The 25,275-nt window shown below is 41.2% G+C and overlaps 1 protein-coding gene across 2 annotated transcripts in view; it reads left to right on the top strand.

Moving 5' to 3' along the window:
* fbxw7 (F-box and WD repeat domain containing 7) overlaps positions 1 to 25,275 on the top strand; it is a 63,327-nt gene that overhangs the window by 24,139 nt on the left and 13,913 nt on the right. The window contains exons 1-5 of one of the 2 annotated variants that reach the window (XM_079372376.1): positions 13,233 to 13,597; positions 17,673 to 17,755; positions 19,088 to 19,229; positions 22,788 to 22,922; positions 24,954 to 25,077. In XM_079372376.1, coding sequence (XP_079228502.1) covers positions 13,559 to 13,597; positions 17,673 to 17,755; positions 19,088 to 19,229; positions 22,788 to 22,922; positions 24,954 to 25,077 — 523 coding nt within the window. In that variant the 5' untranslated portion in view covers positions 13,233 to 13,558. Of the gene's footprint in view, positions 1 to 13,232; positions 13,598 to 17,672; positions 17,756 to 19,087; positions 19,230 to 22,787; positions 22,923 to 24,953; positions 25,078 to 25,275 lie in introns of those variants that run through there. The other variant, XM_079372375.1, reaches the window with a different exon arrangement.

Raw genomic sequence — 25,275 nt, 5'->3', positions numbered from 1 at the left:
AAGGTGAAAATCTGGTGTAATAGCGTGTGGGGGCTTGACCTCTGTGATAACTGTCTAATAAATGGACAGATATTTAAAGGTTAACTCAAAAGCCCTGACCTTAAACTGGAAAGACAGACAGAAAGATTCAGTTCTTTGTTGTTTCAGGAAATCTGTGGATCCATTTGGACTTTTTAACTGGTGATATAGTCTCAGTCCATTTGAGTTCTAATCCGACCGTGGCTCGTTGCTGCATGCCATCCCCTCTCTTCAGCTGTCCTATCAAATAAAGGCAAAAATGTCCCTTTGAAATGACACAACATTTTTCCAAACATAATGAGAAATAAACTTTGGCCAGATGGTTACATATACTAGTGAAAACGAAACTTTATCGAAAGAGTTGGTGTCTTGAAATCAAGATCTTGAGAAGAGTCGAGACTTGAGAGAGTTCAACAACACAAGCTGATAAATTATACATGAAAAAAAGCAAAGCCATAGATCTAGATATAGACAGCATCAGAGACCATCACAGACATCAGTAAAGAAATCAAAAATGTATTCATGACAGTGTCATGAGAAAGTCACAGTTCTCTAAATTGCTTCATTTTACTGTATAATGAACGACATGAACATTCATTGTATCTCCATATTCCAGCACATAGCTCGGCTTATTTCAGGCCTAATATATTCCTGACAGAAACGTGTTTGATTCCGATAGAAGAAAGTCATTCATGTCTGTCCTATTTCTGTGAAAGTTCCTCCACGTGTTCAGAAAAAGATGCTCTCTTTTGTTTTCTTGTGATTTTTTTTTTTTTCAGAAACAAAAAAATCAGCGAAGAGAAGCTCTTGGGGTGTAGAAAGAAAGTATGGTCTGACATGACTGAAGCTTCTTTATTTATCAAAGAATGTCAGACTATATCTGTCTGATAATATGTGAAACAATAAACCTCCCATAATGTTGGCAAAACAAACAAGGCTTTGACTACAGACTTTCTGCTACCTTCTATCAGTATCATCTTGTGCCTGAGCGTTGCACTCTGCTGCCTGCTGTATGACTATGCATTGTATTTTCCTATTGCAAGGCTCTCCGGGGATTCTTTTTGAATCCATTATGCATGGCATAAAACCCTTGCACATAAGCAACACAACACACAAACTCCTAAAGGTGCTTTACCCAAATGACCCTATACACTCTACTTCCCTTATTCATCCTCGGCCAGAAAAGGAAGTTAGCGTTGTCTTGTGTGTGGTTTGGTGTGTAGGAGTGCTCTCCCAGTGCGTGTTAGGAGCTGTATGAGTCGGAGGCAGGGAGTAGGAAAACACTGCAGCAAAATCTGAGTCATTTCACTGACACAGAACCACTGGTTCCACTGTAGACCTTTCTTTTAGCCTCAAACAGCAAGTTTGAAATTCTCACAAAAAGCAGCCAACAATTCCTGCAAACTTATTTCTGACAACAGCAGTGTAAGTGTTAATGGTTTTTAGTAGCTGTTAACAAATCCATCAAAGTCACAGGACGGAAGTCTTATTATTGCAAAAGTTCCAAGTGAAGTTTGAGGCAGTTTCACTCATCATTCATGTCCAGTCATTAAAGACTTCCTTTAACAGCAGCTGCTTTTTCCTCGGTCTTTCTCCATGTCGCCCAGCATGGGATGAAACTCCTCAGAGGCCCCATGTTGCCTTTCCTCACAGTCGGACACAGTTCCACCTTAAGATCCATTGGACATATGGCATCCATCTTCATGGTCAGCTTAACGACTGACCTTTACTTAGCCCAGCAACCACTTCTTTACTCTTCTTTGGTCGGGCAAGTAGATTTTTGTGTTGTTTTTTTTAAGGGTCGGGTTTATGCTCTGTATCAAGTCAAGTCTTTTTATCCATTCTTACTTTTTTATTTGGTTTATTCATGAGCTACGGTTTCACTACAAAGAGTCCTGTACATCCTTCAGAAAAATAACTCTTGCTGCAACTTTCAACATATGCCTTGATACGTACAGTAAATCTCTCCTGTCAGTAGTATCGTGTGTGTGTGTGTGTGTGTGTGTGTGTGTGTGTGTGTGTGTGTCAGGGGAGAGAGAAACAAACATGCTTGTGAGCCACCCAAGGCTAGCTGCTCCTCTGCCCTTCCTGAAATGAAACATTTATGGCCTTTGACCTGTGTCGTTCCATGTAGCCTTGGGAATAGCATCACTATCATCCGTCTAACCCTGCGCTCAGTTCGCTCGCTTTTATGCCCTCGCTGTTTTATTGCAGTGGGACTCTTTATACAGTGGGGTCAAATCTTTTGCCAATATTTGATATAAATTCCTACTGACTTTACTTTCCTCATTAACTTGCTGTTGTCTCAGCCGAACAGGCTACCTGCTCCTCAGATGTACCAGTTCACCAGAATCAACATACATATACAGTACATATAATCCCATATCTCAGTACACTTCATGAACTCTTTCATGGCTTTTTTTGTGACTGGATTCTGTTGGATTCTTTCTCTGCCAGCAGTTTTCATTTCGCCTCGGGCTGTTTTGTTAAGTAACAGCAGCACATCTTTTGTGTTCACAGAGCACAGCACTGCTAAGAGTCCGTATTTGTTCATGTGGAGTGACACCAAACACATTTCATTGCCATTTCCAACTCTGTGTGAGCACAGCTCTAAAAAAAAATTAAAAAAAGAATAAAAAAAAAAGTCTCCCTATTCAGCAGATTTATGTTTGATTCATTATTTAGATTTTGTTGGTCTACTAAAAACAATTTGTTTTTTTAGCATATTGAAGAAAGATTTAAGATGCTAAACTTTAATGAAAGCCACATTCAATACAATTAATGAAACTAATTCATTCATTTGTTTAAACGACACAGTTCAGGATGTATCTGAAAAGAGTAACATTACCACTAAACATGACTTCTTCTTTTTCTTTCCTCTAATTGTCTTTTCTTTTTTTTTTCTGAGTACATCTTCTAATGTAAAGCTGGATCTATAATAGGCCTGTAATCCATCATCTATGTTTTGAGAAATGATGATGACGGCCTTTATAAAACACTCTACACTAATCGTTTTTAGCTGTTTTGCCTGCGACTTCACTCGTTTAATTCGCTCTTAACATTTGGTCAAATCCTCGCATTGAATTATAGAGCAGCGCAGCAACATTTTCAGGAGCGGGAGGCGTTTGTGATAAAAGCTTTCTTCAAAACTTGCTCAGATTAAAACACAAGACAGACACTTTAAGTGACAGGTGAACGCACTGTGAAGGAGCAGATATTTACTGAAATGTTTTGAAGAATAAAAACAGAGATACTAGAGACAAAATATTGGATCTGCATTCACCAGGAGTCTGGCACCGCCGGTTAGAAGCACACAAAAGATGTTTCTTTAGCATGAACTTATTCCTTTAAATTCTCTTCGACATGATTGTCCATAGTAGCCTGTTGTAGGGCTATATTTGTGTCATTTACTGAATATATACTTGAGTAAAATCTGGTCATGTCCGCAGTCTCATTCACAGTTCCATTGCTGTTCCGTTGCATCATTTATCTACTCCAACAAACGCAAAACCTCTTAAGATGTATGAGCTTCTATCTGCCGCCTTTTTGATCTCTCTTTCAAAGTACATTGACGTCTTCAGTCTCACTTTGTGCCATCAGACTTGCCACTTGATCGCAGTCAAGTCGCACACTGAAAAGGTTTGCTCTCAGCCTCTCTGCTGGTGGTCCATCAGAGATACCAACAATCCCTGACACTTTCAGACAAGAGCCTTCAAAGCAATGTCCACTGGACACATCTTAACAAGATCAAAAGTGCCCTTCACTTTCAGGAAAATTGAATTTGTGTCAAGATGAGAATCATGTATTTATCTCTTATCAAATAAATATATTTCATTTGTCCCATTTCTGCCTTGTCTCTACACAACCTCGCTGTCAAGACTGTAGTGGACGACATGAGGGCTGTGTTTTCAACATCTAGCGGAGCAAACCTGTGAAATGTTGAACCTGAGTTTTTCCCAGATTACCTCATTAGTCACGCTCACCTGTCAGTGGGATCCACCTTGGTTTAATCTTTAGAAAACAGCTACTATACCTCATCCTGAGGAGAAAATTGCTTTCCCAACCTTCCCCGATCATTTTCCCTCCCGTACTCTTCTTTTCTTGAACTTCGTCCTTCTACAAGTTGTTAAAGAGTATCCCTCCATTTATCTTACCAGTGATGAGGTCACCACCCTTAACTCTTTGGTTGTTATCTACTTCTTCTTCAAGGTACGTTTTTCTGAGGCACATTGCAAGCAGGGCCGTAGCCAAGATTTTTGAAATACCGAGGGCAACATTCGGCGAAAATTTATTTTTGGCAAAACTGTTTAGGGTGCGTCTTTGTATGAGTGTGTTGCTGCAAAATAAAATAAATATAAAACTATAACTGAAGTATTTTAGTGTGTGGTGTTAAAAAACTTCAACTAAGACGAGAGAGAGACTCTGGTCTTTGTATGAAGCTGGGTCCTGGTCTTTGTATGTAGCTGGGTCTTGGTCTTTGTATGTAGCTGGGTCCTGGTCTTTGTATGTAGCTGGGTCCTGGTCTTTGAATGTATCTGGGTCCTGGTCTTTGTATGTAGCTGGGTCCTGGTCTTTGTATGTAGCTGGGTCCTGGTACTGGTCTTTGAATGTATCTGGGTCCTGGTCTTTGAATGTAGCTGGGTCCTGGTACTGATCTTTGAATGTAGCTGGGTCCTGGTCTTTGTATGTAGCTGGGTCCTGGTCTTTGAATGTAGCTGGGTCCTGGTACTGGTCTTTGAATGTAGCTGGGTCCTGGTCTTTGAATGTAGCTGGGTCCTGGTCTTTGTATGTAGCTGGGGCCTGGTCTTTGTATGTAGCTGGGTCCTGGTCTTTGAATGTAGCTGGGTCCTGGTCTTTGAATTTAGCTGGGTCCTGGTCTTTGTATGTGGCTGGGTCCTGGTCCTGGTCTTTGTATGTAGTTGGGTCCTGGTCCTGGTCTTTGTATGTAGCTGGGTCCTGGTCTTTGTATGTAGCTGGGTCCTGGTCTTTGTATGTAGCTGGGTCCTGGGCTGATAATGGACTTCCTGGACTCCACATGCATCTCACTGGTTCCTTCTCCTGCTCTTTCTCTCTCCTCCTGTCTCTGTCTCTTTAACAGCCTCTTCATCTCTCTCTCTTCTGTCTCATCATCTGCTGAATTTTGAAAAGTCTAGGTTTTGAGTCATGATTACTATAATTTGACCTAATATTTGAATGCCATGTTTAGTCACATTATTACTTATCCATCCAAACATCCAAATATTATTATTCATACCAGCACTAACATGGCCCTAAAACATTCTGATTCATTGCATGCCCTTTCATTTTACAGCCTCGGCTATTTACAGTCACTTTAGCACAAGGGTCTCCAACAGGTAGCTCGTGCACAGTAGCTCACCTATAGGTTTGCTGACTGTGTGTTAAAAAAATAAATAAACTACAGTAAATGTACCTCTTCCCACTATTCAGTGTAATGTTTTTTTGGACATTGCTGTTAATTTTCAGTAACATAGCTGACAATGTGGCACATTAAGAAGTGTAAAATATTCATGTTTGCTGTGTAAATAAATGTCAGCAATGGGATGCAAGTAACTCTTAGTCACTTGAATTTGTTCAAAGTAGCTCTCGGGTGAAGAAAGGTTGGAGACCCCTGGAGCATCAGGCTCGTTTACTATGTTTCTCATTCTCTTAGCTTATTACAGTTCTCCATTTTCCTCCTCTTTGCTTGATCATCCTCTGCCTTTCTTGCTTCAACAAATGATAACTTGATTGATGCAGCATCTTAACACGACGTTGTTACATCTTTGCTCCGATTCATTTAAATGCCGTCAAGTCACGACCGTGTTTATTTCATTTTCTAAGCTTAAGGGTGAAAATGCCGAGGAGGAGATGACCAGTTATGTAGCGACCATGTTTATTTTCGGTCTTATAGAAACGAAAATGACGGGAAAAATATCAAGGACATGACCTCGGTATCCTCAATGGTGGCTACGGCCATGCAGTCACGTCGCGATTGTGTTTACTCTCAGTTTTATAGAAGTGAACTTAAGCGTAACAATGCCGAGGAGGAGATGACCAGTCACGTAGCGACCATGTTTACTTTCAATCTTAAAGAAACGAAAATTAAGGGAAAAATACCGAGGACATGACCTCGGTGTCCTCAATGGTGGCTACGGCCATGATTGCGAAGACAGACGGCACTGTTCTCCACGAACTCCATTGTTTCTGTGCTTCCTCAGATTCCAGCAGAGGAGGCTCAATGAGAGTGCATATTTGTATTATTAGTAGCGCCACTGGCATGTAGCTTTGAACTATTTTTAAATGCAGAACTCCTCTCCGATGGTAACATGAGGTGAGATGGGGGAACGCTCTTAATGAGTGTGAACCGTTCTCGCACACCTGAGAAGTTTCTCTACGAAGTGCTAGGGTTTGTGAATTAACATGTTAATTTATGATCCTAATGTGTACAGATAATGAAGCAGCACTTTGTCTTATTATTTAACAGGCGCCATCAACAATGCTGTCTGAGACCATGAACAGGTGCAGTGTAGGCTTTTAGCTAAATGCTAACGCTAAGTGATGCTGCACAGTGCTAAAGAGGGGACATTAGGCCGGTCTTGATTAAAGCAGATAAGCTAATGAGAATCCTGATATGAACCCCTTTAAATAGATTTAATAGCAATCCATCCAGTAGTTATTGTTGTATTTTACTCTGCGTGACAGTCATCGATGTAATCTTCATGGCTGTATCAGATGGTCATCAAAGTTATTAGTTTCTATCATCTCAAACGAGGAAATGTATTTCTGAAAATGTATTGCCATCTATTGGGGAGAGGTTTTCCCCCCTGGTGGTGTCTCTCTTTTTTTCCTTTTTATTTTCTGAGATACTGTACAGTAGCTCGAGTCAGAAACCAAGCAGACACAACATGGGGAATGACATGCAAGAAAAAAGCTCCAGGTTGAAAAAAACCAGGCTGCCCGCCCTGGAGGCCTTAAGACTCTGTACGTGGGGTGCACAAACTAAACCACTAAGCTACCAACGCCTGCGTTAGTTACACCCTCTGCTGAGCACGAGCGTCGGCCCAACGTTTCATGAAAGAACATTCAATAGTTTTTGAGATATTTCAATCAGTTTTAAACCACACGATGAGACAGATTGATGCTGCTATCCTAAAGCACTGAAGTTAACTTGGCTAATAAAAAGAAACTGAGGTTAATGACTGATTAATATATTTGTTTATGTATTGCATGTAACAGACTGTGTTAAATCACATCCTCTGATGTGTGATCCGTTTAGCTTAAGGTGAAATCTCAGCTCAGGGGGAGCTCAGGCATGTTTTCTTTTGAAAGCCTTTTATTTGGAACAGCAAACATGCAAATCTCTGCTTTGTTGGAGAGATAAAGGAGTAAGTATGGGTAGATGGTGTTCCAGATGAGATCAGTATCACAAAGGAGGATTTAATGCAGAAGGCAGTGTGATACTGTGTGTGTGTGTAGTGACTTCAGGTCAAGGAATGAGACCGTGTCACTGTCACGATGTCCCCACATGGTTCCCCAGCATATTTAGGGCTCCAAAGATGACAGCTAACACCCAGCAGGCACAATCTGGCTCGCTCGGCTTCATCGGGGATGCAGAGTGGTAATTTTGGATGATTAAAGAGTTCTTTTTTTTTTTTTTTTATGGTTCTGTGTAAATGTTTACGCCAGCCTTGGCCAAGTTTCACCTGGCTCATCACACACATTTCCATAACCTTATTTCATTTCTGAATGAGAGACGACAGCTCAGGCTGCTTCAAAATGCAAGAAGAAAATAAACAACGAAAAACAAAAAAAACAGATCTGCCGTCGGAGAAAGATTAGGAATGGTGGAAATGTTAATACATCTGTGTTGTGCAAAGTTACACCAATGTAAGACTCTGATATACTTGAATACCCAGAACAGTAATTTAACCGAGAGATAGTCCAAGTCCATAACTCTTCTTCTCCGAGGCTAAAACTTTTCATGACCTTTTATGATTTCAATTAAAATGAGGAAGGGCATGAGAGAAGTAACTCACAGAATCAGAAGATCAACTTTGCTGAGTGAACTTGCTCTTTGGGCTGATTTGGGTAGGGTTCTTGCGATTGGACAAAAAAGAAAAAAGAGTCGTCCAACTCTTTAAAATACGAAGGGCCTCTGCTTTTAGTCATCGATTACTTTGATTTCATTACGTCGAGACAAACAAATGATACACCTTTGCAAGGGTTCATCTTTTCACAAACTGTTAAATATCAGGACTAATTCAGTGTCATCTGTGTCCTTGTGTTCCTGCTGAGAACTGTAGTGCTACAGGTGCTGTAACGTAAAGCACCTTTAATGTTGACATATTTATAAGACATTGGGTCTTTTTTTTTTTTTTTTTTTTTTTTTTTAGTCTTTGTGCAGCTTTTTCTCATTTCGGGGTCCACACTGAGACCACAGAGTCAATATCAGCTTAAGCACTCACTCCAGACTGACTCCTTCTCCTTGGGGAAATCAGCCTGGTGGTCATTTATTGCCCTGCTGGGAGTTCTGCGGTCAGTTTTAATTGGTACACATGACTAAATGAGGAGAATGGGGGGAGAGACTTTGTAGTTCTGCTCATGATCCAATAAAGGATCATCTTTGTGTGAGGACGTCTAAAGGATGAGTGTTTCCTCTTTAAGAATGTGTAATTCTGAGACAAACACAAAATGAAGAACCACTTAGCCTCCTGTCCCGTATAAAAAAGTCTACAGTAAAGAAATGGTGCAGTACTTTCTGCATTATTTCCATGTCGTGTTTCTTTACCGCCCTTTGCCTATTCTTCATGCAGAAGTAATGGGGAAAAGTGTTACTCTAATTATTGTATTGTTGCATAAATGCTATCAAATGTATTTCTTTAGCTAGTTTATTGTAGAAATGAGACTGAACTGTTAATAGGTGGGGAAAAATCCACTTTAGATTCTGTAGTGCTAAAAACCCATCAGCTTCACTTTTATTTTGGCAGTATTATTTTAAACAACCTGGCCTTCTTAATCCATTTATGCTCATGTGAGTAGTAACAATAATGGACCTTAGCTCCTTTCATTTAATATTCTCTGTGATATAAAGGCTGTTCTACATTTCATCATTTTTCATTGCTAATACTATTGGCCTTTAATTGTTTGTCCAGGCTTCTCCGCTTGTACACACCTCAAAATGCTACATCTGCTTCAACCTCCATTATCCTAAATAATTGACAATAATTGCAAATAAGGACCTCATTTCTTCATTTATTTTCCATAAACTGCATTCATGTCACAGGGGAGATAACAGAGGCTCTCACTTTAATTTCTTTTTTTTTTTTTTTGACCTGACCTCTTCAAACTTGAATGTTTCAGTCGCGTGGGTGGCAGTAGGATATGTTAATGTGATTCCATGCAGATGATGCTATTATTGTCCTTTGCAGAATGCCATGATCCATGGTTTCCTTATTCATCAAACCTCCCCCACAAGCATTGCATCTGTCGGGTTTAAACGAGGCTCGCACTTCACCATGTCAGGGAGAAAAAAAAATCTATTGAGACGAGAGCCCCCCCCCAATTCCTCCTTTTTTTTTTTTTTTTTTTATACACAGGGAGGACAATCACACAATGACATGGTCCCGTTTAGTGATGCATCGCTGCCCGGGAAGTATTTGTCTCTTTCAAGTTCACCTCATATTAAACATTTACTCAGGAAAGCTTCTTGTTGGGTTTTTTTCCAACCAACAAATATAGATTTAGAAAAGCACACTGCTGACATTTCCCCCAGTCAAACTAAACAGGTGTTCGACCATTGATTATCAATTTAGGACTGTTAGTGCTTGAAATAGTTGACTGTCCTGACTGTAGTGCCTTTAAACCAAAAAGCCTCCTTTTCAAGTTAAAACCATGATTGACATAATGAGCTTTCTTTGTTTACCAACAAAAAATACAAAACCCAACAGGTATTCAAAGGACCATGAAAGAAGGCCAAACACTTACTCATCATGTTTGAGTAGACATGTCGTTGTGTATTCTTATCTTAGCTCTAAAATATTGTGTAGTTTAAGACTTTTATCAAGTCAACATTTTCCTCAAATTGTGAGAATGTCCTTCCTTTAAAGCACAATCAGGTGGTTAGACAAGCACTCGCCAATAAACTACTGACTTTAAATGGACATTCCGATGGCAAATAAATGAATAATAGTAAGGAGGTTACGTGTAGCCAACGTGTCTTAATCCATGCATTAAACATATCTTTAGGATGCTTCACATTTCTGCAGACTGTTAGCGAATCCCTTGAGTCAGCATGCTGAATCCTTGGCATTGATGTTATCTTTTATGTGTGCATAAAGTTGAAGAAGACAGCATTTGCATTTCCCCACCAGCTATCTGTGATGTAATGAGTGTGTTTTCTTTCAACCTCCGCTGTTCAAATAGGAGCGAAAGCAGCCGGTGGTGTCGGATGGAGCGGAGTTACCTGAGAGTTAGTTTTTCTGAAGCAAACAAACAGAATGTGTAAAACAGGGGGTAATATCTGTCTAACCAATAGGATTATTTCAGATCTGATAAAGAGGAGGGCAGCATGGAGGTGGGGGGGGTCTGTTAATGCTTTACCAACCGGCAGAAGTAAAATGACAAAGGAGGCCACGGCCTATTCAAAGGCCACAGTGCGGCTCCTCTCGCATGCCGAGCATTCCAATGTGCTGTGTAAAGGTTGAGCCGGCCGAGTGTGAGGAGAGGGCCTTTCTCATGAGGGCCACCTTAAACACACGTGGCTCTGTCTGATACACCCACACATCCAACTGTTGAAAGCAGAGAAAGTGTGGATTTTATTATAGAGAGAAGGTGCTACTATTGCCAAGATTAGCCTTTTAACACCCGTCTTCTTCTTTTAATATTTCATGATCTTTGTCATATATTAATAACAAGATAAGTCCATTAAAAATGTGTTTCTTACAGTAAAGTACTTAAGGACTGGCTTTCTTTCCCTTTTAGAGTATGTATAGTATAATATTAAAACATATTAGCCATAAAAAAGAGATGATCAGTTGTTCATGTTTTATACAGTGCTGTTTGTTTTTTACACTTTATTCTAAGTAATCCGACATCAGCCCAAGTTTGCAAAAGGCCTTTTTCATTTTCACCTCAAGAAGAACTTATTCGACCACTTGTTTGTCCCTCTTTCTCTCTCCATAGACCTGGTGCTATAGCGAAAGCAGTTTCATTGACATTGGGCTTATAATGTTGCATGTTGCTCCCCAAGTGCTGCTTCACATCTGCACAATTCCTTGCTTTTTTTTTCCTCTAACAGCACTCAACAATTCTCAATTGTGGCTGATTTTTTTTTTTTTTTTTTTTTTTTTCCTCCAACCGAAATTCCTTGCCAAGCTTTTCTTTTCAGGAAAAAGCCCTACACCCTTTCCTGTGTCAGGTCACTTAGTAATTACAGGTGTAAGTTGGGAGTGTCTGGAAAGCTGCCAGTTCCTGAAACTCCATCACCTTTAAATAGCTTCCCATGACCCTTTATTGTGTCCTCTGTTTCCATTATGTAATGTTGTTGTCTTGTGAGGTTGAGCAAATGTTGAAGATCTCAAGACTCACGCTGTGGTCCAGACTAATAAACCGTAAACTGGATAAATGTCTGCACGAGAAAATAAAGTTATAGCAAAAATAAAGCCAACAAACCAATGCTGAAAATGAAATTTAAACTCCAGATAATTGGTGAGTTAAATGGTTTCACTTTGTTCCCTTGCAGCATAGTGATGTAAAACAGTTGGCCTGAGACAGTTGAATGTTCTCTGTTCACAATGTGTCCAAATGAATCAAACAAAAAGCTCTGTATTTATCATACTTGGCGAAACAAGATTAATGTACTTTGTGCCACAACTCGGAGCGCTCTGTGACAGTAAGCGCTCGTGTATTTTAAGGTAAAGCTACCATCGTGGGTTTAGCATTTTTACAAGCTGAAAAAGCAGCTGTGAAGTCATCAGAAGCACATTTCGCTGTAATCTGGACAGCTGCAATCACCCTCATTACCTGCCATTCTGAAATGCAAATAATGGCCTGTTCCCTTTGTGCAAATAAGCAGGTGCAGCTGGAGATGGACCCATTCACATTGCTGCCTGATGGAGTAGAACTATTGTCATTCATGTGCTCTTTAAGCTGGGATGTTAAAAGTCTTAAATGAAGCAGATGTATGCATTTACTTTTTATATAATATAAAAAAAAAATAGTAATGTTGGATCACTACAACAGAGACGTAAACATGTCAGCGTTTCTGTTATGGTTGGTCAAGGAGTTGGATTGAACTGATTTACATTTAGAACTTGTAAAAACTTTAAAACAATGTGTTTATAAAAAATGGCAGATCATGAATGTTGAATGGAGTTCACTTTAATAATACTTTATATAGTTTATATACTTTGCTTGGTAAATGGCTGGAAGATGAATCACTCTCCTGTACCTGCTTCTCAGTTATGAAGATGCACTGCTCTCCTCTAGCTTACATAATCACTTACCAAATAATTTGGAGTCTTGGACAGATGGCCCGACTAAACAGGCAATTTAAAGCAATCTGTAGCAGAACTTGAAAGCAGTTCTCCTCGTTTTCTGAGTTCTTGCAAACTCATAGATCATTTAGATAATTGACTGTTTTCTAAACGGATATATGTGTATAGTCTTAAATACCCCCTTTGCAGCAAGTTTACACTAGCAAATGCAAATTTCGCAATACTTTCTACTTACACGTTAAAAGAATTACTGGAATAGATGTGCATCTTTATTTGCCATCACTTCACATGGGCTTTTTACGGAAGCAAATGTATGCGCATTATAGATGCAGAGGATTTACAAGAGAGGAGGCGATACCTATGTAGAAATCGAGAGTGAGGCATTGGTAGAGGATGCATAGATGGGTGGGGTGTTTAGGTTCTGCAACAAGTGGACGTACACCTTTTTTATGCCAGAGGACAAACGCGTCCCCCACGCGGTCTCGGGTGCTGCTCCGCTCATGTCCCCGGTCTCGAGCTCTCAGAGGATGCTCTGCGCACAGTGCTGAACGTTAGACTGCACCATTCCTTCTGTCTCCACCGGGGAGGCTGTAATCCGATCCTGTGGAGAGGGAGAGGGCACTGTTCAGCGCTCTGACGCTCTCCTCTCCTCCTCCTCCTCCTCTTCTCCTCCCCTTTCTGCCGAGTGTCACCCGCTTCCTCTCTCATCTGCTCACTCCCTGCTTGGTGAGGCTGGTCGGCGGCGCACACGCCTCCAGGATCGTCGCATCGCATTGTTCACCGATCGGTGTGACACTACGGAACCTTTTTTTTTTTCTTTCTTTTTTTTCCCTCTCCACACTTTAATTCAATGTATTTACCTGGAGGATCTACTGCATGCACGCCAGTCCGGTGACGTGTCCGAGCATGTTCACATTAGAGACGGATTTACCTGAGAGTACGCTGCCCTCACGCCGTCAGAGCCATCTCTTCGTCACGCGCACACATTTGGACTTCACCGCTTGTCACTAAAGAGGGAGAAAAGGGAAACACACCGGGTTACAAGGATGGGGTTCTACGGCACTTTAAAGATGATTTTCTATAAAGTGAGTATGCGAGACACATCCTCATGTCTTCTGTCATGTTTGACTCGCTCCGTCGCCCTCATTATCTCTGACGCGCCTCTCGCGGCAGATTGTGCGGCCACTGCGGAGGATGAACAGCGGCGTAGCAGACCCCCAGAGACGCCGCGTTAATTGCCTGGGCCTATATGTTGCGTTGGCGCTGCCTTAAACGTCGGAAAATCACGAAATTTGCTGGCTTTTCTCCCCTTCATATTAACTTAGGATTTGTAAATAAACGCACCACATCCAGGGCTTGGACTTGTGTTTATATATGGGTCTCTGCTGTAGCTCTTGCTGTACATATGGCCACTTAATTCTACAATGCTGGATGCATTTAACTTGCAATTTCTTTCAACGCATTGAATTTCCTTTTCTGTATTCCCTCAGCGTTTGATTGATGCTCTCTGCACCTGAGCATCAACCATGGTCCTCCCTTCCACATAATGCTCCTTATATATACCCCCCATATTATTGTATCTCGCTGCTATCACCCCTCCCCTGCTTAACACAGACTCTCACTTTGATCAATTACTGTCAATTACAAGAGCAAAATCACCCAGTTTACTCATGCAACCCTCCCCAGTTTGCAGGGGTTATTATGCTTCTACATTATGCAGCAGTGGTTTATCTCGCGCTGACCAAAGTGACTGCTGGAGATGCATGCATGTGATCAGCCTGCTGCTGCCGCTGCCTGTTGGAGTCGCCTATCCCCTGACATTGTGCGCTCGCCTCGGGCTCCATCCACAGATAATGGGTCACTGTGTCAGACTGCGTGAGGTAGAAATATCCTCAAGGATGTCGAGTGTATCATGCTGGATGGCAGCCATATAATGATGCTGCCTAAGCTTGGAGAGGCTGAGTACAAACAGCGCAGGAAGAGAGTGAATTGTAAACAAATGTAAATGTTAATCATCTGAAGCCCTACTTGCATTTAGGTTTGTTTTTGTGCGTCTGTGTGCACTCTGCATGTGTGACGTTGAAGGTTGTACCCAATGAATCCTTCAGATTGAGTGAAAGTGTCATTCTTAATCAATGGGAGATCGTTTATTGACTTGAGCGGTGACTCATTTGTATTCTTCATCCATTTTGAGATTTGAGGATTTTGAAGTCAAAGCCTCGAGCTTAAATATTTTTCACGCCTGACAAAAACTGACACTAAGACCGATCGTTTTTTTTTGAAGACACATTTTCATGGCTTCATTTCGATTCTCGTCCTGATCAATTCTCGAACTCTTTGCGCGTCTCTGTGTCTCCGGCGGTTCTGATTGACGTGAGCAAACTCTCTTCATGGCTGCTCGAGAACAGTGTTTGATTTATGAGGAGGGCTCTTTTCTGTGACTGATGCTGCAGGATGTAGTTCTGTGTTGGAATGAATCAACACATTATGTAAGAGCGATTGCTGTCTTTAAAATATCATTAACTCTCTGTGTATCCATCTGTCGTGCTTTTGGACAGAAAGAGTGTGTGTGTGGAGGGGAGGAGGGGGGGGGGGGGGGGGGGCAGGAGGGGAGGGAGGACTGATTAGCAGTGATTTACAAACACTGCGTTCTCTGGTTACCTTTTCCCAGGCTAAAACACATGAAGACGCTGGTTACACGCGGTGTTATGTTTTTTCACGCCCGCATTGAGTTTGAGGTTGTTTTTTTTTTTTTCTTACAGAGAGGGGCTCACACTGAAAACCAAGCCAGCGCCTCCCCCCCCCCCCCCCTTTTCTTCTCAACCACACACACCCAACGCATGCATACACACACCCAGGCTCTCCTTGACTACTGAACTGCCATTGCAGTGAGATCACCGCCTTAAGAACAAGGCAGTTAGGTTTTAAGAGCGGGATCCCAACAAGCAGCGGGGATAGCTCATAAACCGCTCCACCAATCAAACGAGAGCCCTCAATGTCGTTCCTGAAAACTGTTAATACCTTTCGCCACTGAGATTTAATCTCCGAGTGCCTTTTCTTCACATTTCCACCATGAATCCCTCCAGATTTTTTATGGCTTTTCCCATGATCCTCTCTCCAGCTTGTCACAGGAACTGACATGTGAGGAAAAGATCACAAATCATTGGTCAGACCAAAGAGTAAAAGTCGAGGGGGGCACCAAAACCTGCAGCGCAAGTTGGTGTGCTAATCATGAACACATGTCTGTGTGAATGCAGGCTTTGGTTGATACTGAATTGATTTGAATAATCTCTTTTTAATGACTAGAGAACTGGCTTTGATATCCTCACGTCCTTCGACGTTTCTTGGTAGCTTTCTGTAGGTTAATCATTGTATGATATAAATACCGTAGCGTGCTCCTGAAATGTGCACGTCAGACTGCAAACAACTGTGAGGACAGAACACGCAAACACACACTCAACTAAATTATAGTGATAAACAAAGGGAACGTATCTTGTGGACAGACGTGTAATCATGCCACTGTGACGGCAGACAGTTTGGAGTCAAACGTAGACGTGTGTGTGTGTGTGTGTGTGCCTGTGTGAGCGTATACCACTCTATAGTAACAAACCCTGAGTGCTTCCGAAAGGCTTTGTTTGCCTCAAAACAGAGGGAGGGAGCGTAATTCTGGAACGCGGTTTCTGGTTCAAACAAGCCAATTAAAGTTAAGATCTGCAACAAATTCAGCACTGCAGGCTGTGTTTTGCAGCACAATCAGCTGAACTCCTGCAGTGAGCAAGACGAGCTTTACAGGATGTCCGTCGTGTGACATCCTCGTTCTCTAACCTTAACCCTACCCTCGATTCAGTTAAGGAAAAGTTTGCACAGAAACCAGCCTTCAAAAACACATTTCTCATATTTACCCAAATTGAAAGTAACTTGCCAACATCCCACTGTGCAGAAATGAATCATTCAGATGCAATATAATGTCAGGCTATTTATTTGCTCTAAAAATGTATACCCTCGTTGGTCCTTTTTGCATGAAACCCAGAAAGAAACTATGTTTTTGGTTCTTTGTGGAAGCCTTTCCTGATACTGTAGGAACGTGATTGGATCTTGTAAAGCTTTTATCTAAACATGAACCATACGCAATGAATCAAGAAACAAGGCTCCACTTTCAAATTGTTTATTTGATTTTGGTTGGACATTAGAGAAACACTTCTTGGATGTTCACGAGGGTTAAAAGCTAAACGCTGCATGTGTGCAGCGTGGCCTTGATGGAGAGAGTTGAAGGCATGGGATGAAGAAAATTGGCTTGCCCGGGCCATGACACAGGCTCCTTTGTTTGCGCGGTAGGGTAGGTGGTAACAGGGACGAGGGTGTTATGTGCAAACGCAGGTGACGGAGGGAGAGAGGGAGATAAAGAACGGACTCACTTTGTGTTTTCTTTCTGGAGTATCAGTGGGAATCCAGCTTCAATGCCAAAGAATGCACTGCGAAACCCTCCCTGCACACTTTGTGGTTGTTATGTGTGCATGAACACGCTGAGCTGCTCCTGGAGTTTTGGGTGTGAATGCATGATTGCCTCTGGATGTTATAGCAGCGTCTGGTTGCCTCAGGATCAGTGTGCACTCGTCAGGTGTCTCCAACGTGGACAGTAATCAAAACGAAGCACAGCCATGTTTAACAAGCACCTGCTTTGTGTCTGACTATCTCCTAACGTTGAGCTGCTTTATCTTCAGATACCTCGCTGCTTTGTGATGGAACATGTTCATAAATTCAATTTCCAGCCTGCCCATTAAAGTTTAATTTCCAATTTGCATAAAGCTACTGCAAGAATGTGCTGTCGGTATTTAATATTCAGAATTTCAGACACAATGTTAACAAAGTCTGTAACTTCCAAAAGCAATTTTCTGCTTCCGCTCCTGCTTTTTTTTTTTTTTTACCTCATAACTTTCATGACCTTTGTCATTTTTTAAATTTGTTTTTCATGAGTTGGCTTTTTCTCCCACTTACAACATAAAGTTAGTCTCAGTAAAGAAAGTTGGTTAGCAGTAAGAACAAAAGAATGGATTATACGACACGCGCCAGAACAGCCGTCCAGAAAAATTCTGCAGCATTTTGTGTTTTTAATTCCAGGTTTCTAATTTGTGTTCTTTTGTCTCCTTGTTTCTCTCTCAGATGAAGAGGAAGTTGGACCATGGCCCCGAGGTCCGATCTTTCCCTTCAGGAAAAAAGCCCTGCAAAGGCCCAGAGTATCCAAGGTAAAGTTATTTTACACATTTCAACACGGTTCACTTCAGATAGCTAGAACCTAATGTAAAGGATCTATTTCTCCTAGTTTACTGTTATCCACATGCTAAAGCAGCCCTGAAAAAACATCAAGAAGCTTGAACCATGATGCTCTGCGCCTTCAAACAGAATGATGCTACACATCATATCATATCTGCAGCTTCCAGCCGGCAGCACTCCCAGATGTTTCCCTCGGCCTAAATATTTAATGCATGTGTTCACATGTAGCCACATTAAAATTCACACCGAACATAGCCACTTAACTGTAAATGTTACCATGTAACAGGCTCCATCTCAGCTTCCTCTCCCATTAAAAATAAATCAATAATGAAATGGAGACCCGGCTTTCCAATTTGCTGCCAGAGCGAAGGAGCCGACGCGTTGAAGGCGCCCACTGGAGGGCTTCTCCCGCTGCCCTTACATTACTACGGCACGTGGGCACGCTTTTGAAGTCCTCTGCTGCTTGTTACATCCAGGTTCTTCCAGCAGGAGATCCTGGACTTGAGCAGATAGCTGTGTGATTGTGTAACACTTTGAAGTCTCTGGGTTTCGAATAAATCTCGGACGTGCTTGCTTACGTGCCAATGTTTACTGATTGTGTGGAGGATTTTGACACACTTCCTGTCTATCAAATGTGCTTCCTCTCTGAACAAACAGTAACGTGTCAAGTTTGAAACTACAGAAGGCTGACAAGGTCATATAACACTTACTTTGCTGAACATATTGTTTGTTTGTTTTTTTCTCGTAATATAGCCTTCTTTGGGCTATTATTATCTCGCTGTAAAGGCTTTTTATTATTATGAAAGAACATCACAGTTGCTGCTGGACCTGAGGGATATTAATGACTTCTCCTCTGTGTATATAAAAGAATAACACATCTGTTCACTTGGTCGTAAACTGTCGTAACAAAAAGAAAGTTACAAAGGGAAATAAGTATAATGTACAAAGAAAGCACAGGTTTTATTTCAATGAGTTTGGTCCAATCCACTTGATTTCAGTGGGAGTTTTCTTATTAAGTTAGTTCTATGACGGGCAAAAGCACCTTAAAGTTGAAGTGCATCTTTTGATATTACATTTTGTGGTTAACTAAAGAACACAGTTATTATGTGTTCTTTGTGGTTTAAATACCTGAAAAATATGTTGAAAAACTATCCAAGTGACAGCTCAAATCCCTCATGATTGACTTTTTTCTCTACTCTCTGTTAGATCAAGAGCCTTTGTATCCCATGATCTTCTAAAGGCTGTTTGCCTGTAAAGATGATCGCTGTTTTTTTTTAGCATTATTCTTTTCTTGTCAAATGCAGCCCGACAGGAATCGTCCCATGTCCAGCCACGCCTACCACATTCGGCCACATCAGAACAGCCAACGGTCAGGGGCAGCAGAGACGGCGCATCACCTCAATCCAGCCACCCACGGGTCTCCAAGAATGGCTCCGAACATTTCAGGTGAGCGTGGCTTACTACTTTTTCTTCTTCTTCTTCTTCTTCTTCTTCTTCTTCTTCTCTTGTTCTCCTCCCTTATGGTCATCTCCAAGCCCTTCAGCAAAAGCTCATCAAAAAGCAGATGTTGCTCCCAATCATTGTTCACTTATCCTCCAAGATAATTGGCGCCTTGTTGTTCAGGCCCACCACATTACCATAGGCACTGGAGCGTGGAATTGGGATGAGCTGTACCTGTTCACACTTAAAGGCAGAGTCCCTAAATGTCTGTAATGCACTTCAGGTCTGTGGGAACAGTTGAACAGATGTTTGTCGACTATAATACTCTAAAGTTAAATTGGGTATATCTTCTGACTACTATTTTCTTGCCATGTCCTTTTTACTGTATAAAACACCCGCTTCCTAATTAAGCTGAGAGCTTAGCAGTACAAAGTTGGCCTGCAGTCGATAAACATGGACATGCGCCGCAGAGCCAAGAGAGGGGCAGACATGACACGGGCAGTCAGAGCAGTTTTACCCCAACTAGAGAGAAACAATCGGATCAATCTTGAACTTGGATATTGATCCGAACACCAATAGTTTTAATCCACCCTTCTTGTTTGGAATGACATTTCTTTCTGAATGATATCTTTGATATCTTTCTTGAAGCATTCTGATCATTTGTGTCCATTTAAACATAACTAATGTCTTTAAAAACCTCTGTACACCTACACAGGTGTTAGTGATTGAGGCCATGATTAGACCAATTTTCAGTTATGTGGGTGTGATCAAGTCCGTTTGACTGACAGCTCCACTAACCTGTTAAATTTGGAGAAACCTTTTGAGAAGGTGGACTCGACGACCTCTCATCATACTCGTTGGCGCTTAAAACTGTTTCCATAATTTCATACAATAGCTCCACCTATCAAACCTTTCCAGGTCTGATCATCCAGAGTCATTAAAAAGATCAGTGTGGATGTACTGTACAGACGCTTTAAAGCAAAACGCTGATAGAAACACAAGGTAGTACTGCTGTATGTTTTAACCTGTTTTTATGTTCAATTGTTGTTTGTCTAGATGCAACATAATATAGCTATTTCTTTGTTAATCTTCAGCTCTAATAATTCCACTCTTAGTAGAAACAGGATGTCAGTTTAACATATGAGCCTTGACAGGTTTCTGAGATTTACGATGATAAGTTTAAGTGGATTTTGTTATCTAAGAGAGCCTCAGCTCATTATCTTTGGAAAGCAGGGAGGGTGAAACCTGTGAAACCTTACTGTTTGTTTCACATGTTATTGTCCTAAAGCCTGCCCTAAAGCAGTCCCCCCCCCCCCCCCCCCCCCGTCTTTAATCTGGCAACTAAACCTCAAACTTACATTCTGTACATTCCCTGGTCCAGTCCCAGCCTGCACTCCCATTATACTGTAGAGGCAAAAGCAACCACAAAGCAGCATACAGCTTCTTCTATGGGATGTTTTTAAGTCACATTTTACAGTCAAGTGTACGTCAGAAATGTTGAGATATATGATTGTTGTTGTTTTTTTCTCTTCTGCTGACAGAAGAGATGATGAATCCCACTCACGTCTCGCATATAAAAAATAAAACCAAAACCATAATCAGGAGCTGTTAGCCTACTTTAGCATAAATACTTGGAAAAGGTAGCATGGCTCTGTCATTCAATAATACAAAAACTACCTATTTGCATCTTTGCATTTCAACCAATAAACACAAGATATCTCAGTCATTTATCGGTTCAAAACCTTTAGAGTATCAACAACCTGTTGAGTTTGTGGAATATAACGTGTGGGACTTTTTCTTAAAATGTCAAAAGAAATCTCTTTGCCAAGCAACACACAGTGTCTTAATATATACAGTACATGGTGGCAAGCTTTTAAATAACATATATGAATGTTTTACAAAACATTAACCAGAGTATGTTATGAGGGTGTCAGAGATCATCAGTCATCTGGTTTTTGCCTCTTTAAAGATTGAATAATTGAGTCTTTGTGAAATGAGGATTCATTGAACATTCACCCAGATTGTCTGAGCTGCAGTATTTAATCAGTATCTTGAATGATAAAGAATGAGGTGATCAAAAGAGCAGCACTTGTATATCAGAGCACCAGCCTCAGTTTCCTGCCCTTTTCAAGTATCTGCTCTCTGTGATTCCTGACTGTATCTCCAGGGTCGTGTCACAGAAGATTTCCAGTGATTTTAGCCAGAAAGTAAATGGAATACATAGTCCACCTCTGAATTAAAATTCACATCCAAAAAGACCAATAAAATGTCTCTAAAATATAACTTTTAAAGTTGCAGACCGTCACATCTGACTAACCTAGACAAAGTCAGAAAACAAAAGAAACGCTCATCGCTGAACAAGAAATCGTCCAAGTGAATGTATTCAAACAAAGTAAACAAAAACCAAGACTAGAAAGTTTAAAAAAGAAAAGTGACATCTCAGGTTGGGAATTGTAAATTTAATAGATTATATTCATATTAAAAGTACCAATAACCTACATCATATAATTGTAATGCATGAGTAGCTGTTACATGGTCCTCCCATTGGTAGGAAGAAGGTCTCTGAAACCCTTTATTACCTCCAAACGTCACCTCTGGCTAAAGCTTTTAGCTGCCAAATTACAGGTGGTTTGCGTGTGCCAGATTTTCCATCCCGGCTCATATCCTGTAATCATTGTTAGATTTCGGGGAAAACAACTGTTGCTGTTCGGTCCAACATGCAGGAAAGGGATTTTTCTGCACCCAGCATTAAGCAAGTGAATGTTCAGACAGAAGAAATAACCCCTCTGAGTTTTAATGCTGTTAATGGAGTCTGGTTTCTCATTCTCAAATGTTCCTCTAATGTGCTGGCTGCTTGAAATAGACGAGTGCCTCAAGCTACTCTGTATTCTTGACGAGGTCACGTAGGAAACATTAAAGTGTTACAGACATGCTGCACAAGGCAGTATGTTTCCAAGTCTCTCCACTCCAAGTCAAATAAGAGATTCTACACGAACAGCACACCGAGGCGTCTAGTTTGACAGGAATAAAGTGGACAACCTGTTAATATGTATTTGATTTAATCCAGATGTGGAGGTGGAAGGAACACTCTGCTGACAGTGTTCCTCTTGTTCATTACTACCTGTAATACCCAACATGGGGAAAAAAAGGAACCTTTGGAGAGGACAGTACAGAGTGTGACAGAACAAACGCACAGAAATAAAAGCCAGAAGGATTTACTTATTCCTGAGCTGGAGGCCCTTTCCTCTTGTTCTAAATCAGTTACAGAACCAGAAAGGGGCTCGTCATGATTAAAACTATAGTGTCACTTAACAAAGCATGATATACCAAAGTCACATATATAAGTCTCTGTTTAGCTGTGATAAAGCTGTGTGCGCATCTATTGCTATTTTTAGTTAGCGGTATGTTTTTCCTTAAGACTTGTACTGTACCATCAAACACACTTCTACTTATTGTTTTTTTGGATTGATTAACCTCCATGTACTGACGAGTTTGTTGCAGATTGCTTTAATGGCTAATAAAGATGTTTTTTTACAACCAGTTTTTATGTGCTGTGTGTTCCAGAGCTGGACTGGGCCTGAGAAGCTGCTGGCGCTGGATGAGTTGATCGACAGCTGTGAGCCCACACAAGTCAAGCATATGATGCAGGTGATCGAGCCGCAGTTTCAGCGAGACTTCATCTCCCTGCTGCCCAAAGAGGTGAGTCCCTGAATCCCCCTTTTTTTTCTGTTATCACTTCACAGCTACATATCTGGTACTTCTTGTTCTTCTCACCTGGACTCCCTTTGGGAAATCCCTGTGAACATGGACGGGCTTCCTCTGTTGCGTTAATCCTCTCTTCTTTCACATCTTTCTGAGGCGTCTGTAGCGAGTGTCTTGTTTTTGCTCTGCTACGTAGCTGACAATACAAACAAACTGAAGTGTCAGACTGATGATAAGATTACATTGAGGATCCTTACAAAACAGCCTCAATCCACCTTATCTGATGTAGCTGATCAAATACTTTACACCTCGTCTCTGGCTGGCAGGTGTTAGGATAAAAGTCTGTGGGGGGGGGGGGGGGCTGCAGTAAAAAGCAACAGGATGTAAGATTTCAAGGTTTTAGAACTTCTTGCTTCAAAACCAAAAATACAAAAGCATCATATGCTCTCAGGACATCAGCCCTCCGCCTTTAAAAAAATAAATAAAAATCTGGTTCCCTCCGACTTCTTTTCCTAATCCTGTCTCTCCTCTCTGCCAGAGCTGCTGGATTTATATTGGGCGGGGCTGTCAAGTCATTTAAACAGGACAATCCCTGTGGCGCAGTGAAGATACAGTTGAAATTGAAAGTATGAAGTGAATCTGCAGAAAAGACTTTGTGTCAAGCTTAAAAAGCAATCACAGAAGCGAGGTTCATTCATAAAGCTTTTGGAAATATGGTCTGGTAATGACTTCTGGCTCAGACAGGCTTTCAGGTGATTGAGGCGAGTCCTAGTTTATGGGTCCTGTGTGGGGCAAGCGGCTTGAAAGAACCTTAAAATCCAACTGTACGAAAAGTTATGAAGGCAGAGTTAAAAAATATCACTTATACTTTTGAATTCTTTGTAAATAAGATCCTATTACAAAATAGTAAGTGATGACATTGTAAGATGCATCTCAGTTTTGACCCCGTCTGCTCAGATGCGTTCTCTTTAGCCTCTAAGGAAGTTAAATCCCGATTGACAGAGGTGCACAGGAGAGGCTAGCCTGAGAAACGTTTGTTAGCTCCTGTTTTTGTCTGGTAAAATGAAGCAGTTCTGCACCAACTCAAGAACTTCATTATTCCATTGGGAGATGAAAGGCGCTCCATTTCTTAAGCTTCCTTCTGTGGAAAGCGGCTTCATCAGCATCGTCACCACAGCAACCCATAACAAAGGATGGCAATGTCTAACCATTAAACCCAGTACAGTTTCTAATCACTTAAAACTCAAGACAGTCGATGTTGGAGGTTTGTTTGAGAAACGAATCTGATTTTAATGCTTTCTGGACATATGTTCAGAGCAAACTGGCTAACACTACACCAGTCTAAAATGTCCACTGCTAGGTATTTAAGTGACCCTGGTGGTTTTCCCTTGACTCCATCGTCATGATGTCCCAGAATGCTGCAGGTCATTATCATCTCTGACAATTCAAACAATACGTGAACAGCAGGTGTCACGTCATCCTGCATAATGAACCCATAATCATTGAAGTGTCACAGAGCGATCACTTGACCTGATTATTGCAGCTCAGCAGACACTGCTTTTAGAGCTTTGAATTTAAATTTAAAAAAAAAACAGCAAACTATTGTGTTTTTCTCCCTGTAGCTCAGAGGAGCCGGTTTCTGCTCATTATACTAAGTTTTTTGTTATTATGCAGGCTTTGGATTAACTAACAGTAGGACTGGTTTTATGACCCTCTATGAGACGCTACTGTTGTTTACTTTTTATTCCGCCTCAATAAAATTGTTGATTTAATCCTTTGTAATGACGTTGTCTACCTTTGTCAGTTAGATCCACTCTGTTAATATTTTCTATATAGGTTGTACATCCAGTTTGTTTTCTCAGCTGCTCTTTTTTATTTTCATTATTTAGTTAACTTAAAGTCTGATCCTCTCCCACAACGGGCTTTTTTCTGTTTTGTACACCTGCTGCAGTGAATAAAGGCTCCTTTTTTTTTTTTTTTTCTGGGGGTCTTCTCTTCCGTTTACACCTTGTCTCCTTCTGTCAACAGCTGGCTTTGTATGTGCTGTCATTCCTGGAACCGAAGGACCTCCTCCAAGCAGCGCAGACGTGTCGCTACTGGCGCATCCTGGCAGAAGACAACTTGCTGTGGAGGGAGAAATGCAGGGAAGAAGGTGAGTGTGTGAAGTCGTTTGCAACGGATGCAGACTGAGAGACACAATGCAGGAGTCACCGCAGCGGGAGCAGAGTGGAGCTAAATGCTGGGTTTAAAGTTGTGCTGGTATCTGTTTGGTTTTTGAAATAAACATTTCAAGGGAAGAAAAAAAAAACTGTGCCTGTTAGTCCAATCTGTCCTTGTCTCTTTCCGAACA

This window comes from Symphodus melops (genome assembly GCF_947650265.1).
Source record: "Symphodus melops genome assembly, chromosome: 2".
In the NCBI taxonomy this organism is placed as follows: domain Eukaryota; kingdom Metazoa; phylum Chordata; class Actinopteri; order Labriformes; family Labridae; genus Symphodus; species Symphodus melops.
This window is presented reverse-complemented; position numbering and strand designations above follow the sequence as displayed.